The sequence below is a fragment of the Pelodiscus sinensis genome, chromosome 2 (assembly GCF_052426305.1).
Source record: "Pelodiscus sinensis isolate ZL-2025 chromosome 2, ASM5242630v1, whole genome shotgun sequence".
Lineage (NCBI taxonomy): Eukaryota > Metazoa > Chordata > Testudines > Trionychidae > Pelodiscus > Pelodiscus sinensis.
Genome location: NC_143053.1, coordinates 206,323,922 through 206,345,972, shown reverse-complemented (window position 1 = coordinate 206,345,972; position 22,051 = coordinate 206,323,922). Strand labels below are relative to the sequence as shown.

The 22,051-nt window shown below is 40.2% G+C and overlaps 1 protein-coding gene across 7 annotated transcripts in view; it reads right to left on the bottom strand.

Moving 5' to 3' along the window:
• Positions 1-22,051, bottom strand: part of CRPPA (CDP-L-ribitol pyrophosphorylase A) — a 173,695-nt gene that overhangs the window by 69,383 nt on the left and 82,261 nt on the right. For 6 of the 7 annotated variants that reach the window (XM_075922288.2, XM_075922285.2, XM_089776680.1 and 3 more), the window contains 2 exons: positions 21,623-21,715; positions 13,935-14,066 (listed from right to left, as the gene is read on the bottom strand). In XM_075922288.2, the coding sequence (XP_075778403.1) occupies positions 13,935-14,066; positions 21,623-21,715 (225 nt within the window). The remainder of the gene's footprint in view (positions 1-13,934; positions 14,067-21,622; positions 21,716-22,051) is intronic. The other variant, XM_089776677.1, reaches the window with a different exon arrangement.

Sequence of the window (22,051 nt, the reverse complement as noted above, 5' to 3'; positions counted from 1 at the left end):
TCGCCGAACCGCGGCGAACCCCGCTCGCCAGCCGCACTGTCCGGCAATCTGCGCATGCACAGATCATTCTGCGCATGCACAGATTGCCCAAACCCGGCTCTTCTGGGTTGCAATCTACTCACCACGGGCGAGTAGAATGCATTATTTGTCGAGCCCTGGGGATGGGGATGATGGATTCTGTATGCAGGCTGCTCCAAGGAGAGAGGGCTACCCCAGCCCTCTCTCACCACAGCAGGTTGGGACCAGGTGACAAGTGTCTGTTCATGGCTGCTGCAACTCCAGCAAGCACAGCCAGTAGAGGGGTAGCAGGTCCAGGTTCATCTGCTCCTTGCGCTTCTCATGAGGAGAGCAGCAAACTGTGCACTTTCCTGCTAGCAAAGTTTCCATATGAACTGGGGTTGGAAGGAGCTGCCTGATGGTTCTGTCTGCTTCTTATAAAACTATACAGGAAAGAATCACATTCAGGCACATCCCATTTGCCTGGCACAACCAAATGCTTACCTTGGTTTAATATATGATAAAAGGAAGCTTCATACCAAATTTGGTGGTGCTAGCTTTTACCATTTAGAAGGAGTTCTTGAACAGACAGACACACAGACTAGCATAGATGCACAGACAGGCAAACTCTCTCAAATATATAGCAGATTAAAAAAGACACTTAGAATAAGGCATAGATTTCAGTGATAGTCTATAAAGAAAAATATAGCCAGTAAGAATAAAAATACCATATCCAAAAAAGAAGATTCTTTCAGATGAGAGTACATATTTAGATATACAATATAGAGACTTTTTTATATGATATATAAGTTTAAGTGCTTGGTTCGGTGTATGCAGCTCTTTAGTGGTTAAAAAAAGGCTGCCATAACCAAGTAATTCAGCTGTAAATATAGTGTTGGGCAAAATAAAATAAAAAAACTCAATCCTAAAAAATTGCTAAAAAATATGTTTTAATTAAGATATGTTAAAAATAGGCATCCAATTTTTCTACAAATAAATATTAAAGATGTATGTGCTATGTCTGCTACATACTCAAAAAATCATAGACAACGTAGGAACCTTAATGATCCAGATTACATTCTTTAAAACAAATATATTTGTTTTGCCAATTTCACATGTTGCTATAATACAGCAATGTATCTGAAGGTTTTTTCCCCAGAAGAAATAGAATCCACAAATATATTACAACCATCTAAACTACCGATTTTTATTTTACATAATATAATGAAACTTTTTACTGTGGTAATAATATCTAGCACTTATATAAATACAGGCAGTCCCCGGGTTACATGGATCTGACTTACATCGGATCCCTACTTACAAACGGGGTGAGGCAACCTCACACTAGCTGCTTCCCCCCAGCAGACCAGGGAGACGCAAAGTTAGCGTTCCCCCCGCCCTCCCCGCCTCCCCCCCCCCCCCAGCAGACCAGGGAGACGCAGAGCGGCTTTTCTCAGCAGACACTTCAGCTTGAGAATAAAGGACTGAGGGAAGTGAGGTGTGAGAGAATAAAACTGAGCTCTGGAGAAATGTTTGGCTAGAGTTTCCCCTACAATAAGTACCAGTTCCGACTTACATACAAATTCAACTTAAGAACAAACCTACAGTCCCTATCTTGTACATAACCCGGGGACTGCCTGTACACAAATTGAACCTTTAGAAAATGTTGAGCTATTATTCACTGCCATGAAAAATATGTTAATTTGATCTAAATGTAAATGTCTTTTTGCTATATGTATAACTGGGAAAAAATAGTGTCTACGAAATAATGACCTTTGTGTTTCAGTCCCACAGAACTTCAAACAAACAAGAGATTGCTAAATCTCAGGTTTTAAATTTCAGACATTATCTAACATACATTTGGCATCTAGTTATGTGATATAGAAGAAAATGTCAGAGAAAGACACTGAAAACTTTTCAGTGAATTAAAAATACTTCATAGTAACTAATTATGGATTTGAAGATGAAACAGCTCAAATTTGATACTGCTGTTACATACAAACTGTTCCGATTCAATATTCATTTCCTATCTTGTTAAACATCAAACCACGAAACAGGCAAGGCAGCATCCATACTCCCTCTCCCTGAGGTATGATTATCAGGTGGGGTTTGAACCTGCTGTGGGCATTGTGGTAGGCACTTCTATTTAGGGGGATTGGAAAGAAATGTTTTTCTTCGCCAGCATATTAGCTTTGGTGGGTTGATCTTTATTTGCCTCCCCGCCAATGGGTGCCAGTGAAGAACTATTATGGTGAGCACAAAAGGCATGGTAGGCCATATGTTGCAGCTTATTTGGCAAGTGGCTATCCAGTACAAGTACTCCATAGGGAAGGCATCCAGCAACAAGAGATGTTAAGTATCGGTTAACTGAATAGTCGATTAACCTCATGAATGCTTATGGGTTACTTGACTATTCTATAGTCCCTGAGGTGAGGCCAGCAGCCAGTGTGCTCGGGCCTCACTCCCGAGGAACCCCCTGACACTCTGTGCTGCTTCCTCTTTATCAGAGTCAGCAGTGTGGAGTGCCAGGAGGGAGCTGATCCACAAGGGGAGCTAGTTTAAAAACCAGCTTCTCTCATGGACCAGCTGCCTGTTGCCTCGCGCCACTGCCTCTGATACAGAATTTAAATGCAGAGCCGCAGCAGGGGTAGGTTCTGGACCCGGTGCAAGCTGGGACTGAGCCGGGTTGCTGGTCAGCCTACTAAAAAAATTACTGCAGGGGAGGGGGGAATGCATGTAGTCTATAACATTAACCTATTAGCTTTTGCTTATCACTTAATCCACTATCCTAGTACATCTCTACCAGCAACCAGATAAATGGTCTAGTAAAGGACTTTAAAAAATGCTGGTTAAAGGAACACAACAGTGTAAGGTTTGGGGCTCATATGTTTGTAACTGCAGGAAGCCAAACCCCCATTCTAATAGCCCACTTTACCCTTCCTACAAAGGGGGATAAGGCCCCGCAATAATTTGTTAGAGGGTCATGGATGGTAAAAGAGGGAGCACTGGTAGAAGGTGCCATAACTTCCCAGCAATAGATTTGCTGAAGGAATTTAGATGGAAAAAAGAGGGGGAGTTGGTGGAACTAACGAATAAACAGGGAGTTACTGCACTGTTATCTGCTAGGTAGTCCTAGAAATCTAATAATAAAGTTGCGGCCTGATTAAACCGATATCAAGTGTCTCCTGTGCTTCATTCAGTATAGCAGGATGATGCTCAATTGGCAATTAAAAGTTTGCTATTTGAAACAAGTTTAAAAGGATCACGTGTAGAGACATAAAATAGTAATCTCATCATTTTCTATGCAGCTTGTTAAACTCATAGAAACTCTTCTAGTGGAGACAAATTGAGAAATTCTCTGACCTTTCCAATACAAATGGATAATTATTTAGTGAAAACCTAAAAGGTTACCAATTATTTCTCTCAACAGCTCATATTTCCAAGACTGGCATCATACTGGAAAGTTTGTTGGCAGGATGTTCATCTGGGTACTTGTGTTCCTTTATTAAAATTTCATAGCTCCCATAAACCAGCTAATTTATTTTCTGCTGTGTAAGGTTTACAGATGTGGAGAGAGAGTTCTTCGTAGATACACTAATTAATGCCCAGAAGGGAAAGGAAACCATGTGTAACTAGCAGGGTGATGGGCAAGCTGATCTAAAGGTAGTCCTTATAATTTCTATTACCCTGCAGGAGTATAGACATTTAGCTGTGTATCCTCTCATGACACACAGCAGTACTCACTCATTAGTGCAAAAATGAGATCCAGAATTGCCACACACACACAAACAAAAAAATCCTGAGTTAGACCCAGAACATGAGAGGTGGCCCCAAAATCACAAGGTTTATTTTTAAAAAGAAGATTGTATAGTTTGAGCTGTCTTTTTTACCTCATCCTTGTGCGTATGTGACAATTAGTGTCAGTGGCTCTCCCAAATGCACGGTAAGTGATTATGGTCCCTACCTCAGGAGCTCTCACCCCCCCTGCATCTGCCTATCCCCACAGCTTCCACATCAGTTCTCCTCCACATTCACCTGCCCCCACATGAGTTCTGTCCTCCTAGACTCACCTCTGCTCCTCCTGCAGCTCCTATGGTTCTTCACCTTTTTTGTCCCATCCCAGACTGGGTGTTGCAAGTGAGGGAGAAGGAAGGTGGGAGGGGTTGTCTTGTAGATCACAAGAGGAGACAGAAGTAGAGCCATCCTAAGCTGCCGGGCTCTTTAGCTTACTCCTTCTCAGAGAAGGGTGTTGGCTACTGAGGGGAAACGAAAAGAGCTCTGACTGCTTCCAGCAGCAGGTTTGAGGGCATGTCTACTCTAAGAAATTGTTTCAAAATAACTAAATTTGAAATAACTCCTGAAAAAACTATTTTGAAATAAGCTGGAACTCATATCACTGTAAGACTGGTTCCAGCTCTGGCTAAAATCTTGTCACTTGGGGGGAAAAAAATCTTCAATGATCTCTTTAAGCAACACTAAAAGAAGAGAGACTTAAACCCATACTTATGTGTCTTTATCAAGAAAACAATGTTTTACCCTTATTTTAGTAAATCTAGAATTAATATTGGCCATTGGAATAATTTTCCTGACCTGTGACTTTTTTTTAACATATGTGACTGGACTGGAATGAGGGACTGGTTTGTAATCATCAGCATGATATACTGAAACTACGTTACTTGAAATGAATTAAGTACAGGCAGTCCCCGGGTTACGTACAAGATAGGGACTGTAGGTTTGTTCTTAAGTTGAATCTGTATGTAAGTCGGAACTGGCGTCCAGATTCAGCCGCTGCTGAAACTGACCGCCAGTTCTGACTTACATACAGATTCAACTTAAGAACCCCAAGCTTCCCCAAGTCAGCTGCTGCAGAAACTGATCAGCAGCTGATTCCAGGAAGCCTGGGGCAGAGCAACTCTGCCTCGGGCTTCCTGTAGTCAGCGCTGGTCAGTTTCAGCAGCGGCTGACTTGGGGACGCCTGGGGCAGAGCAGCTGGGGTGCTGCTGGGTTGCTCCAGTAGCACCGCTCCTCGGCGCTACTGGACCAACCCAGCAGCACCCCAGCTGCTCTGCCCCAGGCGTCCTGATTCAGCCACTGCTGAAACTGACCAGCAGCGGCTGAATCAGGACCTGGGGCAGAGCAGCTGGGGTGCTGCCGGGTTGGTCCAGTAGTGCCCAGAGCGGGCGCTGCAGGACCAATCCGCAGCGCCCCAGCTGCTCTGCTCCAGGGTCCAAAACAAAAGCCTGGTCTGCTGGGGGGGGGGGGGGCACACTAGCCGTGCCCCCCCCCCCCCCAGCAGACCAGGGACACGGGGAGCAGAGCCGCAGCGGCAGCGGGGTGCCGCGCCTCTGAGGCTTTCCTCTGGCAAAGTCTCAGAGGCGCGGGACCCCCCCGCGGCTGCGGCTTGAGTCCCGGTGCCTGTGGTCTGCTGGGGACGGTCCCCAGCAGACCACAGGCACCGGGACTCTAGCGGCAGCAGCGGCGGTTCCCCGCGCTTCTGAGGCTTTGCTGTGGCAAAGCCTCAGAAGCGCGGGAACCCGCCCGGTGCCCCTTGTCTGCTGGAGACGGTCTCCAGCAGACCAGGGGCACCGGAGCAGCTTACGAACGGGGCTTTCTCGCCCTGGAGCTCGCAGGTAGCAATCTGCTACCTCGACCTCCGGGGCGAGAAAGCCCCGTTCGCAAGTGCGGATCCGACGTAAGTCGGATCCGCGTAAGTCAGGGACTGCCTGTAGTCAGTTCTCTACCTGGAGAATGGCTCAGGATGCAAAATCCAAAAATATCGAGCCAGGAAAGACAAAACAGGAAGCTGCTACAGACATTCTGAGGGAGATTAAGGAGGAGTCAGTCTCGTTGAGAGTGACCTCCACTTCTCTATCTATTGGATTCATAGGAGAGAATTCCCCTTCTAAAGGAATGACCATATACCCTTGCTAGAAATACTACCACTACTATTGTCATATGAAGAGGGCTCACCCTGGATGACTCATCTTTGCAGGAGATAACCCCCTCAAATACTGGTCCAGGACGATGATTTCCATGATCTTCTCCAGACTGTGGGTCTTGAGCCGCAGCCATTTTTGGGCCAGGTGCATCAAGTCAAATAGCTTGAACCTCAGGGCTTTGCCCTCCACTTGTAGAACCTTTGGGCTGTGATGGCAGTTGTCACTCTGGACCTGGCTAGGATCTCTGCCTTCAGTTGGGGGTACTCAGCGGCGGCCTCCTCAGGCATGTCAAAATAGGCCTTCTGGGCCCCGCCCCACCGTACAGGAACGGAGCCAGGATGCTGGCCAACTGGGCTCAGGACCAGCCTTCCTCTAGAACTATCCTCTCAAAGGCTAGGAGGTACACCTCTTGTCATCCTCTTTTGTCATCTTCTGAAGGTAACTATAGACCCATAGGGATCGAGTCTCATCTTGGCCATGCTCCTGGGCAGTCAAAGCTTTCAGCTACATTATCACCTCCTGCAGGGTGGCTCGGTTCTGGGCAGCCTGGATCAGCAGCGGCTGATTAGTTTTCTGCTGTAGCCACATTGTTTCCCAGCGGGATCAACCTGGACCTGGTAACTTCCTGCTGCACAGCTGTGGATTGTATGAGCACCTTCACTACATTCTCAATCTGGCTTTTTTTCCTTCTGAAAAGGGTCTTATGGCAGTTGAAGATCCAATTCCTGACACCACATGTGACAAGTTCAGTCCCACTCCTGGGTCCCATACCTCTGATCTGTTCATTATCTCGTTGGTGATTTAGGTATTACAGGATGGACCCCACTTGCCCTTGCTGAGGTTTGGGCTTCTGTCCCTCAGCTAGAAGGGCATTGGGGCAAGTGCCCCCTGCTCAGCCTGGGGCTAAGTAAATAGTCCTCCCCAAGTACTGGCTGAACTCTCAGGCTACCTGGAAAAGGAACCCAAACACTTCTTGTCTGGCTCCTCACCTCCCCTGCTGTATATGGCAATGCTGCCATTCCCTTAAGGAGAGAATCAGAAAAGCTCATAATCTATTATACACTCAGTCTCACTCAAACTTCCTTTTCTACTCTCCACACCTTCCACCAGCAGAGAAGGCTTTTTAAGAGGCCCTGTGGCAGCTTCAAGTGAGATCAGTTAGCCCTAATTAATTTATAGTAGCCCCATCTCCGCTGCTGCCACTCCGACCATGATAACTCTGGGTCAGCTGCCCTGAAATAATCCTCTCCTAATTAGCCAAGGCTGTTTCTGTTTTCTAGAGCTGCCTCTCTCCCCTTCTAACCTAGCTCTCTAGCCTGACCCAGTCACAGCTCAGATCAGTGGAATCTTCTCACTATCTCTTTTCCTGCCTGTATGTATTTTTCCACAGGTAGGGAATATCTGACCCTAAGTAGAAAATTAACAAAACTACTAATTAACAATATGATTAAAAATCCTTCATTTTCTTGAAAAAAATTGAATTTAACATTATATTGTGGATTTCAGTAAAGATTTAAATTATGTTTGCTCATGTTCCACAGGACTGTGTCTTGGAAAATATGTGGTAAACAGTGAAGGAAAAAATTCCATTTAGTCACTCAGAACACAAACAAGAGCTTTTGCTAGGTTTATCCAACATTTGTATCAATATTATTATTTTAGTATTTCATGCACAGTTATGTTAATAGAGTTTCCTTTTGTTTACAACTAAACACATGTTCTTTCTGAATGAATGACATGATATTTACAGTATACTGTACATTTGTAATAGTTATAGACATTTTTAGGAGGGTTTTTTTTTTTTTTTTTTTTTACTTTTTCTGGGTAACTTCTTAGAAGTTGCTTGTCCATTAAAACATGACTCCTTAGTAAATCTAAAAAAATCTCAACATCACTTTATAAACAAGCACTGTCTTTAATAGTTGCACAATACACTTCATTCATCCAAAACCCTGATTAAGCAACTGTTCAACTCTCTGCGGTTAAAATCAATTCAGATATTTTGTGGTTATGATCTTTTGCCTTTAGCAGACATGCATCCAACTATTCTTAACTTTAAAAGGATACATTGCTATGTTCATATCTAATGTTTCCTGTAAACTGAGCGCTTGTGTGGCCACTCAGGAGAGAGTCCAGTGCCCACTAACAGATTTTTTATTTTTACTTGTGGAGCACATTCATACATGCCTCGGTGCACATAAAAATGTATTCCACACATGGATGGGAAAAATCCACATGGATGCAAATGATTAGAGGGGAACATTGCTCATATCCCACATATAAGAAAGGGCACTCTCGGATTAATATCACATATTCCCTCTAACATGAAACTATACACTGGACTTGAAGAATGATGGTCTAGTAGGTTAATATTAGACTAACTAATTTTTTTAGTCTGTACTGCCTGCATGAACGCCTCCTAACTACATTTCAGCAGTTACATGACAGCTCCAACAGGGGACTCCTTATTGAGAAGAATAGATAGGCCTGTAACCAGAGCTAATCCAGAGAATAGAAGGATGTGCTGTCTGCCAGGTGCTAAGATACGAGATGTGGAACTGAGGTTGAAGAGAATTATTAAGGGAGCAGGAAGGAATCCATTGATCATCCTTCATGTAGGAACAAATGATACGGCTAGATTCTCACTGGAACGAATTAAGGGAGACTATGCTAGGCTGGGGAGGATGCTTAAGGAAATTGAGGCTCAGGTGATCTTTAGTGGGATTCTGCCTGTTCCTAGAGAAGGGCAACTAAGATGTGACAGGAGTATGATGATCAATAGATGGCTTAGGCAGTGATGCTATTAGGAGGGCTTTGGGATGTATGGTCACTGGGAGGCATTTATGGACAGAGAGAGGACTGTTCTCTAGAGATGGACTTCACCTAAGTAAGGAGGGAAATAGACTTCTAGGATGGAGGCTGGCTCAACTTATTAAGAGAGCTTTAAACTAGGAATTTGGGGGAGACGGTTGGGAGATGCCCAGGTAATCTCTACGCCAGATTTTAACACTGAGAGGGAGGAAAACGAAGTAAGAAACGATATAGCTGGGGGTGGGAGAATGAACATGAGGAAGGGTGGGGTGGATACTAGTCTACTAGGTCATATTGTAGGTGTAACGTCTGTGCCAAATTGGGTAAAGAATGTGAATGAGGCCAAACAGCAAAAATTAAGATGTTTGTACACCAATGCGAGGAGCCTAGGTAACAAAAAGGAGGAACTAGAGCTATTGGTCCAGGAAGTGAAACCAGATATTATAGGAATAACAGAAACATGGTGGAATACTAGGCATGACTGGAGTACAGGTATTGAAGGGTATGTGCTGTTTAGGAAAGACAGAAATAAGGGTAAAGGTGGTGGAGTCGCATTGTATATCAAAGATGAGGTAGATTGTAAAGAAATAAAAAGTGATGGAATGGAGAAGACAGAGTCCGTTTGGGCAAAATTCACATTGGAGAAGAAAACTATCAGATCCTCCCCTGGGATAGTGCTTGGGGTGTGTTATAGACCACCAGGATCCAATTTGGATATGGATAGAGACCTCTTTAATGTTTTTAATGAAGTAAATACTCATGGAAACTGTGTAATCATGGGAGATTTCAACTTTCCAGATATAGACTAGAGAACAAGTGCTAGTAATAATAATAGGGCTCAGATTTTCCTAGATGTGATAGCTGATGAATTCCTTCATCAAGTAGTTGCTGAACCAAGAAGGGGGGATGCTATTTTAGATTTGGTTTTAGTGAGTAGCGAGGACCTCATAGATGAAATGGTTGTAGGAGACAACCTTGGCTCGAGTGATCATGAGCTAATTCAGTTTAAATTAAATGGAAGGATAAACAAAAATAAATCTGAGACTAGGGTTTTTTATTTCAAAAGGGCTAACTTTAGTAAATTAAGGAAACTAGTTAGGGAAGTTGATTGGACTAAAGAAATTATGGATCTTAAAGTGGAGGAGGCCTGGAATTATTTTAAGTTAAAGTTGCAGAAGCTGTCAGAAGCCTGTATCCCTAGAAAAGGGAAAAAATGTATAGGCAGGTGTGTTAGACCAAGCTGGATTAGCAAGCATCTCAGAGAGGTGATTAAGAAAAAGCAGAAAGCATATAAGGAGTGGAAAATGGGAAGGAACAGTAAAGAAAGCTACCTTATTGAGGTTAGAGCATGTAGGGATAAAGTGAGAAAGGCTAAAAGTCAGGTAGAGTTGGACCTTGCAAAGGGAATTAAAACCAATAGTAAAAGGTTTTATAGCCATATAAATAGGAAAAAAACAAAAAAAGAAGAAGTAGGCCCGCTAATTACTAAGGATGGAGTGGAGGTTAAGGATAATCTAGGAATGGCCCAGTATTTTAACAAATACTTTCCTTCAGTCTTTAATGAGGCTAATGAAGAGCTTAGGGATAATGGTAAGTTAACAAATGGGGCTAAAGATAAGGAGGTAGATATTACCATATCTGAGGTAAAAGCCAAACTTGAACAGCTTAATGGGAGTAAATCGGGAGGCCCAGATAATCTTCATCCACGAATATTAAAGGAACTGGCACATGAACTTGAAAGTCCATTAGCAAAATTTTTTAATAAATCTCTAAACTCAGGGGTTGTACCATTTGACTGGAGAATTGCTAATATAGTTCCGATTTTTAAGAAAGGGGAAAAAAGCGACCCGGGTAACTATAGGCCTGCTATAGGAGCAATTCCTTGGGTACAGGTTCCTACTACATGTGGACAAAAATTCTCACCAGACTTATCATCATACATATTTCTTGCCCCTTAATTAGTTGTATTTCTTTAAAATCAGTCAGGAAGAGTATAAAAGGTATAAAAACTAGGACATTATACTGCAATTTATAAACTTCTTAAAATGAAGATCTGCTGCACTGTTTTGGCTCTTCAAGACCCATTTTGATCACTCGTGTAAATTAAGTTATTTTAAAATTTTCTTATGTTAAAAGCAGTAACAGATCAACAGAGATATTATGTTTTATTATATTAATATAGATTTATGGTTTTCTTAATATGAGGATTCATGATTTGAGACTTTTCTGGATCAGTTTTAGTAAGTCTATGTAAATTCTTTTAATTCTGTGAATTACTGAATCAGTAGTCAAAAAAGCTCTTATGGCACATCTACACAGCAGGGCAAAAATCGAATTAAGCTATACAACTTCAGCTACGTCAACTGCATAGCTGAAGTCAAAATAGCTTAATTCAGCTTTTGGCACTGTCTACACAGCAGGAAGTCAAAGGAAGAACACTCTTCCTTTGACTTCCCTTACTCCTTGTTAAATAAGGGTTACAAGAGTCAGAGTAAGAAGACCTTTATTTCAAAATAATGGCTTGCTGGTAGACGTGCTTTTTGTTATTTAATAACATTACTGTAGACATAGCCTAACAGACCTATCTTGTCTATAAAGCTTTCATGTGCAAAATGAATGCTAAAGAAGTTTATAATTTTTGGGGGGGAGGGGGGCGGAGAGAAGGAAAAGGGGAAGAACTCACTCAAAGCTTAAACCATGCATTCAAGTTGTGCAAGTAGTACAACTGTTTTATAGGAGATAAGTCAGTGCACACACATATTAAAAGTCAAGATTTAATCTTTGAGAATCTGCTAAACACCTTCAACTTTTCAGTTAAAAAAGTTACACAGTCATCACTTTCTAAGCCAGCATTTCTCAAACTATGGACTGCTGGGCATTCATGAGGCTACTCCAGGGGGGTCTAAACCCTGCTGATCAATTCCTCTCTCTTCTTCCCTCAACTCCATCCCCTCCCTCCCAGTGTCTTCTGCACATGGAAGAACAATTGTTCAACAGTGTGCAGAAGGAAAAGGGAGGCTAGGGGAAAGTGGGGATGGGGCACACTTGGAGGAGGGGGTGGACAGCGGAGCAAGGGCACCATTTATGGAGGATGTGGGGTACAGAAGCCGTGCACTCCAGGATGTGGCTTGCTTTTCATCCCATTCCCCAGAAGCTAAGAGGATGAGGGGAAAGTACTTGCATTCCATGCATGCCTCTCGCACCTGGCTGATGAGCTCCCTTCACCAGCCAAGTGAGAGAGGCATGCACGGAATGCATGAACTTTCCCCTCCCTCCCTAGTAGTAGGGGGACCAGGATGAAAAGCAAGCTGTGTCTCAGAACACACAGCAGCTGCCCCCCCTTGGAAAATGGCACCCTCGCAGTAGAGGGGAAAAGGAGCGGCAAAGGTGGAGCAGGGGTAGAAAGAGGTGGGGTGAGGGTGGGGATGTGAGGAAAGGGGTGGAGTGAGAATGGAATCTGGAAAAGGAGGAGCTTGGGAATCTATGAAACATGTTAAATGAAAATGCGGGTCCTCGAGGTGCTAAAGTTTGAGAACTGCTGTTCTAAGTGAAATAATATATATGATTTAATTTGTATGTGCCCACATGTGTAAAGGTATCCCGGTCATATTACATTTTGAAAACCTATGTCATTTTAAAACATATGCGCAAAAGGTGTTTAAAACCACTAAATTATTTTATTTGTGGTTGTGTAAGTTAATAAAGGTCATTTTGGATTTTTAGCCCAAATTTGATTTCAAAATAACTTTTTACCTTCATCTCAGACTTTGAATTTTAAGCTTCATTGTAGAAAGAATACATTCTAAAATACATTCCTCTCAACAGTGGTTTATAATATAAGTGAACAGAAGGAGAATTACAGATATTTATAACAGTATTCTTATAATAACATTAATAAGTCTTTAAAAATAAGCAACCTGATTTTCAAAGATACTAACTATTCACAACTCAGGCTCTCAGGGTATGTCTACACCACAGAGTTTTGTTGGAAAAACAGCCATTTTTCCTAAAAATTTGAGGAATGTCCACACTGCATTTGCGTTCTTCCCCAAGAAAATCAAAAACCCCTCTGTTCTTTTCCTGAATTGGTAATCCTCATTCTATGAGGAAGAAGCCTTTTTGCAAAAGAGTTCTTTCACAAAAAGGCGTTTGTGTACAGGAAAGAGAGAGTTCTTTCGAAAGTAGAGGAAAGAGGAAAAAGCACAGGTGCCCTAGTAGCCATTCCGTCCACAGCAATCACAGCTTACATGCGAGAGTGCGTCCATTCAGTCTGGATTCTCTCTTTTGAAAAAGCAGATCGCTTTTTCAATGCACTTTTGCAGTGTGGATGCTCTCTTTCTGAAGAAGTTTTTTTGGAAGACTCTTCCAAAAAAAGTTTCTTCCAGAAGAAGCCTGTAGTCTAGGCGTAGCCTCATTAAAATCAGTGGAATTTTTGAGGCCTTGGCACTTTTGGATAAAATTTTATGAAGTATAGTTGTGCGTAATCAGCCACATGTAACACTAAATAACTACCACATTCCAAAAATTCAGTAAGAAACAGATTTTATTTCACTTATTTAAACATCAGTTGAATATTTTAATATTTGCCTAACTTAACTGGTGGCTCTATGCCACTAACAATCAGTGAAATCTATATATGCACCAGTGACAAAGTATCCCTAAACAAAAAGGTTAATTTTAAATAGCTTTTACAATGATGCTGAAATGTCAGCTCATTTGGCCCCCAACTTTGGTAATCTACAGCAACTGGATTCATGGATACTGTTTGCTTCCCCAGATATAGGTATGCCTTTTTTGTTACCTAAATACCAAACACTGTTTTGATGGGGGAACAGAAAACAGTTGAAAAATCAATTTTGATTACAAATATTTCTCATATTTTCAATTTTAATAAGCTGCAGATACCAAGCTTTAAAGATGAGCAACAGGAAAAGAACGGCTCAAGCATGTTCACATTTTTTTTTTTTTTTTTTTTTTTTTTTTTACTATTTACCATTTTTTTCTCTAATCAAATCACTTACATTTTTGCCAGTAACCAGAGGCTCTACTGAACATGAACAGGCAAGAAAATTTTCGAGAAAACTACCTTGTCGTTTTTTCCTTTGATTTTTTTAAATAAAGATTCTTATCATTAATCATATAGTTTACAAAAGTAGATAATTCGCAGGTATAAAGAGAATTACATACCTTTATGTAATGGATGAGAAGACCATAAACCAAAACATTTTTCTTTTCTACTTCCCTTGCAAATTCCTTTATCCCAGCCAGTTCTTCTATTCCATTGCTGAAAGACATATTTTCTGAAGCAGTCAAATAGACCTGCAAAAGGGTGCAAAAAGCAAACCATTACTACATTCTATTGCAAAATAAATTCTGCTAGATCTCCAGCATTATTTTTTAAAAACTGTTAAATAAATATACTAAAAATAATATGAGATGGCAGGAAAATTTTATAAACTTATATTCATGTCACGCTCCATGACTTAAATACTTAATAAAAGGAAAACTGTTTCTTTTCAAAATCTGCCAGAAGTGATCAGAATATAATGTCCTCAATACACTTAAGAGTTTATTAATCTAAAAAAAACCCTGTCATTTTGGAACCATATTTTGAGCTCTGCGCAAATACAAAATTTTGAATCGGTATTTGCATCTGTATCTGCAAAAATGAGCTGCAGTTATCCACATCACAACCGCTGATGTGAATACTCATGGATATAAAGTGGACTTGCTGGGTTCTAAATACAACATATACATCTGTACTCGCATCCACAAAAATGAGCTGCAGATATCCATCTGTGGATGCAGATACCCATAGATATAAAGCGGATATCCGTGCATTAGCAGCGTTCTAATAGATTCACAGATAAAATCATCTGAAAAAAATCAGAGAAGAGTACACATGTTTTCCAGTAATTTGTTTTAGTTTTTCAACATGGAATTACATTCTTAAGAATATCTGTTGTGTCTGTTCTCTGTCTGGGACACTGCATTTTATAATTTGTATTCTTTACAATGCTGCACTTTAGTACTGTAAAGAGAAGTCATTATTTATTAAACTTTGATTCATGCTTTTCAATACTTTAACTATTCAAACAATTTTATCTTTATCTCTTCACAAAATTTCTATTAAGCTCAAAAAAGCAAGATTTAAGGTGGATATTTGTTCATACAACATTTTTCATACGATGCCTCAGCTATGTTAGTGGATAGTTAAAACGAGTCTCATAAACCACAAAATAAAAAACCTACTTTGCAGAAAATTTAAAGTCCCTAAAATCTCAATAGGATTTTGTGTTTTTAAAATACCTTATTTGAGATTGAGTTTCGTAATTACTAGTCCTGCCTCGTCTTCCTGATGGAGGCAAGAGCTAGTGAGCTATGCCTCGACAACACTTGTGCCTTTCTTCTGTTCTACTTCAAACCATAAGGAACCTTCATCAATGCTTCAAAAATGTATTATGGGTATCTCTATGCATGTCCATCAATATGACATGTTTAAGAAAAGCTAAAGTAATTAATAATTAGCCATTTTTAATAAGCAGAAATTCACAATTAGAAGGCATCTTACACTAATAGGAAAAATTAAGAATATTATTTTGAAATAGGGTGCAATATTCTCTATCTTCCAACAGGGAAAGGGCATAATTGTTGGAGATTATGATTATGTGTATTAAATAAAAGAAATGTGCTAACCTGGCACTAAGTCTGCATGTGCACAGTACATAATAAAATCATGGAATTCGAGAGATAATATTGGGGGTGGAATTTTAGCTTCCTGACTTTGCACAGCCTGTATATGCAGGATGTAAAATATATAACAACATAAATAGGAATATAATCTATTACATATTTAACCAAAACATTAGGAATAGAAAATACCACTACTGACTGTACTTAGCTCTTATAAAGCATATTTAATCAGTAGATCCCCAAGCACTCTGCAAAGAAAGTCAGTATCATTATCTTCATTTTACAGGTGTGGAAACTGAGGTAAAGGGAGATTAAACAACCTGCTCAAGGTTTCCCAACAGGCAATGGCAGAGCTAGGAATAGAACTAAGGCCTCCTGAGTTGCAGTTTGTGCTCTATCCACCAGGCAATGCTACCTAGTGCAAAGTTCACACTAGTACCTAGTTCACAACTGCAATGGAAAAATTTATTTTTAATCGCGTAGTATAAACAAATTATCACTAATGCACATGTATTAGTAATGCTCTTTCTATTACACTTAGAATATGAAATAATGAAGCAGAAAGCTGCCACATTGTTAGCTAAATGGCATTTTATCAGAAAGGAAGATCAGTGCTAGAGGCTAAAATAGGGTTACTGTCAGTTTACTACACATTCTCTTCTTTGTAGAAGTCCCATAGAATATAACAGAAATGAAATCTACGTGGTTTACTAGTCAACCAGTATCTAAAAAACCGCAATGACCAAATGTGTCAATATACTCAAAATAAAAAAAGTCAAAACTTAAAGTATCTGAGAAATATAAGTATCCACATTTACATCAAAAGCACAAGATTATACAGAATATTTGTCTAACAATCCATTCAGGCTTTGTCGGTTAAATTTATTTATTTTTTAAAATAAAAATATCAAACTGAGAAAAAAATCCATTATAGTTGCCATTATTTAAGTGTACACCCAACACTGAGTAATTAAAAACTGATGAAAGAAATTTCTATCCCCCAGCTATATCATCTGTACTGAATTTTAGGGATCGGAAGTTTAAAGTACTTAAATTGTTCCCAGTGATTAATATGAGATAATGATTTGTTTAGCTAACTCTTTATTAATTTAAAACATTTTTCAGACTGCTTTCCATTTTCTATTTGTGGTATTTCTAAAAATAATCTGGAAGCGCCATATATCCAGAATATGAATAGGTAGCAATAAGAATTCCAGACAAAGAATTCTATATAAACCTTTTTTTTTAGCATAGCACAAAGTCTATTTATTCTTTGGCTATTGCTCTACTTTAAGAGAGACTTCATGTGCATGAGAAATATGTTTCATACACAGGCATCTGTTATTAAGGCTATTCCCAAGGCTATCTATGCCAGCGATATTTAGAAAGTACTGGGAGAATAATTTGACAGATGAATCAGATCCCATAGTTTAAAAACATATATATTGCTAAAAAGAACATACTAAATGTATCTTATTCTTCCTACATATTAAGAGTTTAACAATTTTTTTATTGAGAGGCAAGGTAGAGAAAAAGGGCTTCTGCAAAGATGGTGCAGAAGTCAGGATCTATGCAGTTTGAGGGCAGAAACCTGACAGAAGTTCTTTAAGTAATCTTGCAAGGGATTTATGTTCTCATATTTTTCTTGAGACATTGACATAAGTTTAGTATGTTTTATTATTGCTATTATCAGTCCTTATCCATTTCATTGTATACCCCAGACAAGAAAGAATGTAATACCCATCCTTATAACAGACAATAGCCATACCATCTACTGCAAAAGTTATAGTGTTATCTCATCATGCTCCTTCTAGGGTTTTATATGTTGAGACTGTGATTAAAACAGTTATTCAAGGGATAATGTAAACAATACTCTGCCACCGAGGAGAAGTATTGTGTTACCAATAGTTGGCAAGAAAGAAGAGTCCCTATATATAGAGAGGACCCTACATATTGGGTGCACAGGAAACCTAGCTAAAACTTTATAGGCTAGTACACATGAAGTTCCCTACAGAATTTCTTCTTAAATGTACATAAGCAATGTAACAGAGAACTGCAAGTAAAGACTAAATTCTCAGGTGCCAAGGATCAGCATTCACACCAACCCTCAGTGTGCATTGAACACTTGGGTCAAATAAGATATAGTCCTTTTGATGTGCTATTCATCTGGAAAGTGTCTTATAAACATAAACTAATTAATCTTTACAACACCTCTATTAGTTGGTAAATAGGAATTATGTTCGTACTAAAAGATTTACCCAGCATTGCTCAGATCCTTAACTCAATTAATTTTTGTTTTTTGGAAAATAAAATGAAAATGTACATGCTTCATTTAAATCATTGCCCTGGGGTGTCACTGGGGAATGAGGGGTTAAGTATGCAGGCTACCCCAGGGAGAGAGGACTACCCAGCTCCCCCTCCCCCAAATATATAGTAGATAACTGTCCCTCTCTTCACCTCTGCCCCCTGCCGCCCTAATGAAGCTATAGTTGTCCCAGTCCACATCTCTGGCCCCTTGCTGCCCCCTGTGGTAATTACACTGTATAACTATCCCTGCTTTCTATCCCATATCCCCTGCTGCCCCCATGTAGTCATTATATAGCACAGCCTTCCCTTTCCATTTTAGGAGAAGCAATCCCACTCCAAGCATATCCCATTTTCCTGGCACAACCAAACCCTTATCTTCTGTTAAATTATGATAAGGAGAAGCTGTTTTCCAAATTTGATGTTCCTAGCTCTTACTGTTTAGGATGGGTACTTGAACAAAGAGACAGACAGACACACTCTCAAATATATCGTAGATTCTACAGATGAGACAGGATAAGTGACTGTCCTAGGTACAGAGGAAGTGACTATCAGAACTGAGACTAGAACTCAGGAGTTCCTGACACCTAGCCTTGCCCTTAGATGATACAATCCTTTCAGAGGAGTTAAGATACCACTTCCTATGGTGTCATGTGTAAAATCAACCCACAGGCACTGATGCCATGAGATAAAATTGTGGTACTCACCATCCGGGAGCCAGATCTTGAGTGTGCAATGAATGAGTTCTCTGCGGCTAACAACTTCTGCCCTTAAAGCAGGGAGTTTGTTTATAAACAGAGGTAGGGTGATTAAGATAGCAAAAGGCTCATAATTAAAGTAAGGAGCCTGAGATGCTCCTGAAAGCATTCCCAGGCACTTCAGTTAAGATAGAAAGCCAACAGGTAGGAAAAATGGTCTGCTTTTGGAATGGAGAGAAGTAACTAGAGGTGTCTTTGAGGGGCTAGAACAGCACTGGTCTCCGTACAACATATTAATAAATAATCTGCACAAAGGGATAAACAGTGAAATGATATAAAATTACTCAAGGTAGTTAAGTCCTAAACAGACTGAGAAAGGTTACAAAGGGCTCTTACAAAACTGAGTGACTTGGCACAAAACAGCAGACGAAACTCAATGTGAAATTCAAATTAATGCACATGGAAAAATATAATCCTCATACAATGTCTAAATTAGCAATAAACCATGAAGAGAGTAATCTTGGAGTTATCTGCAGTACTCGGGAAGCACTATATTTTCAGAGTACTGAAAATTTATAATAATCCATCTCACTGTGTTTATATCATCCATAACTCATTCTCCACCGTCAAATGACTTAAAAATTATCTCCAGTCACCAATGGGACAGATGTAAATGAATAATGTAGCTGACCTTATTGTGCATAAAAACAATATCAGGGAACTAGATGTAAATAGGACATCTGACTGCTTCATCCAGAAACTTACAGAGAGACATAATGTCTTTAAACTGGGTGCTGGTGAAGACAGTTTGTAGGTGATTGCACTGATTGTAGCATGCTGTAATTCATTATAGTGTAATTATGCAGTTTGTCACTATTTAATCACAATTATAATAGTAAAGATATCAATGATACACACAGTCATTGATAAAATATAAAACAAGGGATAAGTACGTTGATAACAGTCTCTCCCCAAACCTGACAAAATGACCCCTCTCTCACACCAAAAACACAGACAACACTTCAAAGGCACCCACAAGCAAAAACAAAAGTCAGCACCTCTGCATCACCCTACATGTTGGCAACTACCTTATTCAACGAATGGTATTTAAAGTAACAGTCAGCTGTGGTGCATAATTGCTATCAAACTATTTAAGTACAATACAGCAGCATAATCCTTGGGACTAGATAGTACTGATAATTCAACTTTTTCCCATACTCTCTCTCTCAACAAGGCAGAAAACTAGTACAGACAATTATGCACAGCTCTTCATCAGAGGCTTACAGAGCTCCTCAGTGGCACAGAAAATTCTAGTATCACATTTTGAGTGGCTATAAATCCCTCTGGCCGTCTAGGTGAAGAAGCAGCAGTCAGCCCAAATTCTAAAGATATCCTCAGCAGCAGTAGGAACTGACCCATGTAACTAGAATGTAGGCCACATAAAGATGGATAACATATACACTTAGAAAGATTGACACTTAATTGAAGTTTACCTAGAGCTGAATCTAGTACAGGGGTGAGCAATAAATGGACTGTGAGCTGGACACGGTTCAAGATTAGTCCCTGGCAGGCAGCTGGCACTTAATTTACCTGTACATCTGCAGGTACAGCTGCTTGCAGCTCCCACTGACTGCAGATAGTCATTCCCAGCTGAGCTATGGGAAGCAGCGTGGACTGGGATGCTTCTTGCAGCTCCCTCTGATCAGGAATGGCAATCTGTGGCCAACTGGAGCTGCAAGTGGACAGACCTGTGGATGTGCAGGTAGATAAAGTGCTGGTGACCCACCGGGGACTAATTGTGGCAAACCACAGGCAGACTATTGCCCACCCGTGATCTAGTACATCAGTGGTTCTCAAACTTTAGCAACCCGAGGACCCCCATTTTCATTTAAAATGTTTGTGAACACCCAAGCTTCCTCCCACCCAGTCCCAGATTCTACCTCCACTCCATCCCTTCCCCCACTGTCCCATCCCTGCCCCACCTCTTCCCATCCCCACTCAATCCCTGTCCTTTCTCTTTCTGCCGCCCTCCTCCAAGTGCACCAATCCCCGCTCCTTCCCCTCCCTCCATGTACCTCCTGCACAGTACTGATTGGTAGTTCTCTGGTGTGTAGGAAGCACTGAAAAGGAGGAGGAAGAGTTAAGGGAGGGAAATGAAGGAGTTGATCAACAGCGCTAGCAGAGCTGCTGGAGTATCCTCACAGACACCTAGGGATCTGCAGACCCCAGTTTGAGAAATGCTTTATTTGGTCTTAAGAGACCCAGGGAAATATATGACATTTTTAAATTAAATTTCCTTGTAATATTAAAATGATCATAATTTTAACATTTTGATAAACATTACACAGCATAATTATAAATGCTAAATATATGATAACTGACTGTCTAACTCTGTACTCTTAGCCCTGGTCTACACTAGAACTTTATTTTGAAATAACCCCCACCCCGAAGATTGAATTTATAAGTGGAGCATCCACACTACCAAGCCCATTATTTCAAAATAATGGGCCGTGGAATTAGAAATCTGTACTCCTGCTTTTCATCAGCAGTAACAATTCTGAAATAGTTATTTTGAAATAATGGCAGTGTGGAAGCTCTGGTGCTGCTATTTTGAAATAATTACTCCTCAGAATAATTCAAACTAATTACTCCCCAGTGCTTCCTGGTGCTCTAAATCCAAGGTAGCGCATCCACATTAACAGAGCCTGCCTTAGACTAATTTCAAGGCTTCCCTGTAGTAAGGACCACACTAGCTTGAATTTGTTAAATCGGGAGTTCTTATGTCAAATTTAGTAATTTTGAAATAGTTTCCTAGTGTAGACATGGCCTTGCAGAGCTCTATGCAATCTGTAGCACTCCCAGAACGAATGGGACATAATAAAGGATTGAGAGCTAAAAGTTACCTAGGACTGGGCATCATGAAACCTTAAAGAAAATAAAGTAAATTTTCAACTAATACTGTGCCTTTTATTTGCCTCACCTTGGCTCCTAGTCGCATAAAGTACATATTGCTGAAGTTTAATGATGTTTTGTGATCTCATATACAGTTTACCATTTAAAAATACTTAAAATGCAAGGGTGCATCACATGAAATATTTTATACATTATACAGATTCTAAGAAAAAACTATTTGTATTTGATTAGAGGTTTATTACATTAAAACTGAATAAGTTAACGTACCGAAATGAGAACAACTGGGTGTAAGACAGAAATACTTGCATTTTCAATTATATCCACTAGTTCCTGAATTTCTTGAAAGTAAGATTTTTTAGCCTAAGTAAAAACAAATTTTAAAGTTACCAAAAGAAAATAAAGCAAAGCTTAATTCACAAAGTGCAGTGAAAACTTCTTTTAGTTGCCGGAAAGGAAATAACTCTTCTATTTATAATGCTTTGAATTGATGAAATTACAGGTTCATATAGCATGCTGTTATAAATACTACTAAGACAATTTCTAAGGTATATAGGGCCATGTCTACACTACACAGAAGATCAAAGCAGCTGCAGTCGATCTGCCAGGGTTCAAATTAGCGGGTATAGTAAAGACACACTCACTTGAACTGAGAGGGCACTCTCGTAGATGCTGATAGTCCTGCTTCTACAAGAAGTA